Source organism: Bison bison, unplaced genomic scaffold, assembly GCF_000754665.1.
Source record: "Bison bison bison isolate TAMUID 2011002044 unplaced genomic scaffold, Bison_UMD1.0 scf7180017864304, whole genome shotgun sequence".
NCBI lineage: Eukaryota > Metazoa > Chordata > Mammalia > Artiodactyla > Bovidae > Bison > Bison bison.
Window position 1 is genome coordinate 14,212,166 of NW_011494876.1, and position 4,537 is coordinate 14,216,702.

The following is a 4,537-nucleotide window of genomic DNA, read 5'->3' on the forward strand; positions in this document are numbered from 1 at the left end:
AAGCTGTGCGGCTGGAGGCTGGTACAGTGGCCCCCTCTACATCCCTTTCCGGGCATGATCTGAGTGGGCTGAACAAACTTTTCCCCACTTGGGCTTTCCTTTTTTCCCCATTGTTGGGGCCATGGTAGCTCCCAGGTTCCCCTGGAGCCCGGCAAAGGAGGGATGGTCCCCTCCTGGGCACCAGTTCAGCTCCTCCAGCCTGGAATGGGTGTCCCTGGAAGGCCAGAGTTAGGACAGGAGCCTTTAATCACCATCCTCGCCCCTGCCAGGGCAGAGGGAGAGTTTGGGGGACTCTGGGCATCCCCGTGTGGGGCTTGTCACTGGGGAATCACCACCTCTTGGAAGTGCTTGGGGCAGGGCTGTAAGGAGTGTCCCTTGCCCCAGCTCTGGTTTTCCGAGACCCCCAAGTCCTTAGCCAGTCACCCCAGAGGTGGTGGAAGGGGGAGGCAGCCCTGGGAGGCGAGTGACTGCAGCCGGTGTTTCCAATTAACATTCCAAAATGGCCTCTTGCTGGCAGCGGGGCGGGCAGACGGGAGGGGAGAGGAGGCCTGCGGCACCCTCGGGCGCAGGGCCCATGCTTAGCTGCAGCGCGCTCCCCATTTCTTGTCCCTGTAAAGCCCCCAACAGCCTCCCCTTCTGTGGGTCCAAGGCCAGGGTGGGGGTATCTTGGGTTCTAAGGTGGGTTATGGAAAAGGAGCCAGGACACCTTTTATGAACTTGCTCCTGCTGGGGGACAGAACCAGCCGATACCTTCACTACCCTTCCTGGCAGTGGTGGGAAGTGGGAGCAAGCACCAGATTCCCAGTCGAGGGCCCAGGCCCTCTGCCTCGAGCTGACCCAGATGCAGCTCTGGCCTGTGATCTCTTCTGTAAGAGGGTTTGCAAACCCAGAGGTATTGGCCTGAGATGGGGTTGTTTGCTTTCCTTTACTGCTTAGCAATTACCGAGCACCCATGGGTGCCTGATGCAGGAGAGCCGTGGAAGAGGCAGGGGCTGGATTCTGTCCTCAAGTGCCCTAAAGTCAGTGGTGTGGCTGGGGCCCTGAAGCCCTATGGGTTAGGGTATGGTGCTCAGGCATGTTACTTTACCACCTGGGGTCTCAGTTTCCCCATCTGTAATGTGGGCCACAGGACAGATGAGGAGCAAGCAGGAGAGAGAGGGTCCATGTGTAAATACTCAGCACTGCCTGTGCTGTCCATTGGTGGTGGTGTGGTCCTTGCTGCGAGGAGCCCAGTTTGGGGACACTGGCCAGTGGCACTGTCGGTCTCACTCGGGCCCTGTCCACCCCTACCCCCACCCGGGGCCACAGGTGGTTTCAACAAGTTCCAGACAGAGTACTCGGAGCACTGCGAGACCAACGTGGACAGCTCGTCCTCGCCAAGCGGCTCACCACCCACCTCGGTGCTGGGCTTGGGGGGTCTGCGCATCAGCTCTGACTGCTCGGACGGGGAGTCAGACCGAGAGCTGCCCAGCAGTGCCACCGAGTCAGACGGCAGCCCGGTGCCGTCCAGCCAGCCAGCCTTCCCTGTTCAGATCTTGCCCTACCTCTACCTCGGCTGCGCCAAGGACTCCACCAACCTGGATGTGCTCGGCAAGTACGGCATCAAGTATATCCTCAACGTCACGCCCAACCTGCCCAACGCCTTTGAGCACGGGGGCGAGTTCACCTACAAACAGATCCCCATCTCTGACCACTGGAGCCAGAACCTCTCCCAGTTCTTCCCCGAGGCCATCAGCTTCATTGGTAAGAGCTCCTGCGCTCAGGCAGGGGGGGCAGGCCTGCGTGTCGAGATGTGTGGGGCTCTGGGTGTCGCCCATGCCTGGCTTGGGTACCTCTGCGCCTGTCGAGGCTTGTGTGCAGCCCTGCGTGTGCCAGCCTGTGCCAATGGGTGTACCGGGGCCCACTGTGAGTCACTGAGGCCCTCGGGGCTGGAGCAGGCCCCCGACCTGCGGGCTCTCCACAGCTGCTGGAGCAGCGTGGACTCTGCTGTCCAGACACCTTGGGTTTTCTGGCTGTGCTGTTTGGAGCTCAGCACGCTCAAACGTCCCAGCTCTCAGACCTCCCACGGGTCTCACTTGCCTTGCGTCACACCTCAGCACATGTTTCTTGAGGACGGGCTGTCACGGTGCCTCTTTGGGCTCTACTGTGTACCTGAGGGGGCTGAAGGGTAGTCTGGAGCCAGAGGCCTACCCCAACCTGGCAGCTCTTGGGACGTGCTGACCCAAAGAGCCTCAGGGTGGCTTCAGATGTTCCCGGCAGCCTGTGGGGCTGGCTTGGTGTCCAGGCGGTGAGGGGAGGCAGAGGAAGGCCTCCCCCAGATCAGTGTGTCTGCCATCTGGCTCAGCGCCCTCTGAGCCCCTGCATCCGCAGCCTCGGCTGACTTCGGCTCCTTATCTCTGACCTCCCTGCCCGCTTCCTCCTCGGCCAGCTGGAAGCTATCAGTTGGCAGGTCACCGTCCCTGGCTCGGCCATCCCCAGGATTCAGGAAAGGGATACGGGATGAGGGGGTGAATGTAAGCCCTGGGCTCTCTGAGGCTGGTGACCAGTGTTCTGCCCAGCCTCCGGGCAGCGTTTTCCCGCTGGCGGCTGTGTCCAGTGGAGGGCGTTTTGGTGTCAGCTGGGCCGGGCTAGCTTTTAATAACAGGAAGTGGGAGGCTTCCCCGCCTCATCCGCTTACTGGGAACCAAAACTAGGTGCCTGGCTGGGAGGAAGGAAGGAAGCTGGGGCGGGGGAGGGCTTGTGTCAGGGGCTATCCGGAGCTTCCCGGCTCTGCCCCGAGGACGTGCCCAAGAGGGTATGGGTGCCACCTCAGCACTCGTGGTCTCCGCAGCTAGGTGTGGGGTGAAGGGGGTCCCCCACGACTTTCCAGGGCTGAGCCTGATTTGTAGGTGCTTTTATCCCTCTTGAAGGCCCCTTTACATCAGGGGAAGGGGACAGAACAGGGTATAGAGGTGGGGGGAACCTCTATATGTCACTCATCCCTGTGTGACAAGAGAAGGAAGTGAGGCTCAAAGATCCCACAGGACTTGGGGGTAGGGGGGGTGGGGGCGGAGAGGGGATGAAGCACCAGCCTCCCCAAGACCCAGCCACACCCCTTAAAGAGCTAAAAATAAAGCCAGCAGGAAGTGGTTGTACTTGGGATCACCTGGGTTTGGGTTTGGGGACCAGGCTTCCCCATTATCCTGATGGGGCTTTTCTCCACCACCCTCCTTATCCTGCCCCAAATTTCAAGATCCGACAACGTGTTCCACGTGAATTTGTGGCATCTGTCTCTTCCCCTGCTGGTCTTGCCCCAGTCGGTCCCCGAGTCTGGATGAACCACCTACTGCATGTTCAGCCCTGGGAATCCTCACGTGGGATTGGGAAAAGGGAAGTCCTGCCAGGCCCGAGACAGTGCGCGCCCCCGGGGAGCGGTCTGTGAACCTCCGCACCTCCTGCAGGAGTGGGCCCGGCTCCCGGGGCTCAGGCGGGAACCACGTGGGCCCCAGGGCTGCCTCTCGTTCGTCTCTGTCCCCAGCACAGCCATGGCACAGCGGTGCAGCCGCCCTCGGGTCCTGGGGGGAGAGCATAGGACTGAGTTGGTCAGTGGCTCAGCCAGCATGTGAGCTCCGAATGCATGTCAGGAGCCTGGCGCCACACTGAGGAGGGTGCGGGGAGAGCTGACGGAACTTGAGTGGCTGTGCTGGGAGGTGTCACTGGCACACAGGCCGGGGAACAGTCTAGGAAGTGGGCCCCACTTAAGCTCCACTGGTGAAACTAGGCTTGGCCCTGGTCCCCCATCTATTCAGGAGCAGGACTCAGGCCCCCAGGGACTGGCTGGGCCCAGTCCAGAGCTGAGCGTTGCCCGCTGGTCCCATGTGGAAGGGCCTCCATGACGCCCATGGCCCAAGGAGGCTATCGGGGCACCCCTGGAGCTGCCCCAGGAGGTGGGCTAGCAGGGGTGAGTGCTGCCTGTTAGCAGGAACCCTCGTGTGGCCTTGTCACTGCGTGTGTCTGCCTGTCTCATTGATCAGATAACCTTGGTAGCCGTGCTGCAGATGACCCGAGAGGACGCAGGTGACTCTAGCACACAGTTCTAGCAGCAGGAGGACTGGCAGCAGGCACAGGGCTCACGGAGCCCTCCCTTGGCTCAGGTCTCTCTACTGGCCCTGCGAGTAAACAGGTCTGTCCGACAGAGCAGAAACCGAGGTGCAGGCACGTCAGCTGGACTGTGGCAGAGCCCCTCCATGCTCACGCTCTTCACCTTGACCCCAAGTTGCTGTCCCACCCGCCTGGGACTTCACCAAGTCCCTTGAGAGTCTGGTGGCACCAGTCCCTTGCCATGCCCCTCTCTGTGCCCGACCCGCGGGAGCTCCCTGGAGGAGGCACCAGCCTGACCCATGCCCGTGTATTGCAGACGAGGCCCGCTCCAAGAAGTGCGGGGTCCTGGTGCATTGCCTGGCGGGCATCAGCCGCTCGGTGACCGTCACAGTGGCCTACCTGATGCAGAAGATGAACCTGTCGCTCAACGATGCCTACGACTTTGTCAAGAGGAAAA

The 4,537-nt window shown here is 61.3% G+C and overlaps 1 protein-coding gene across 1 annotated transcript in view; it reads left to right on the forward strand.

Moving 5' to 3' along the window:
- DUSP7 (dual specificity phosphatase 7) overlaps positions 1-4,537 on the forward strand; it is a 6,152-nt gene that overhangs the window by 645 nt on the left and 970 nt on the right. The window contains exons 2-3 of the mRNA XM_010851941.1: positions 1,309-1,743; positions 4,397-4,534. Of these exons, the coding sequence (XP_010850243.1) occupies positions 1,309-1,743; positions 4,397-4,534 (573 nt within the window). The remainder of the gene's footprint in view (positions 1-1,308; positions 1,744-4,396; positions 4,535-4,537) is intronic.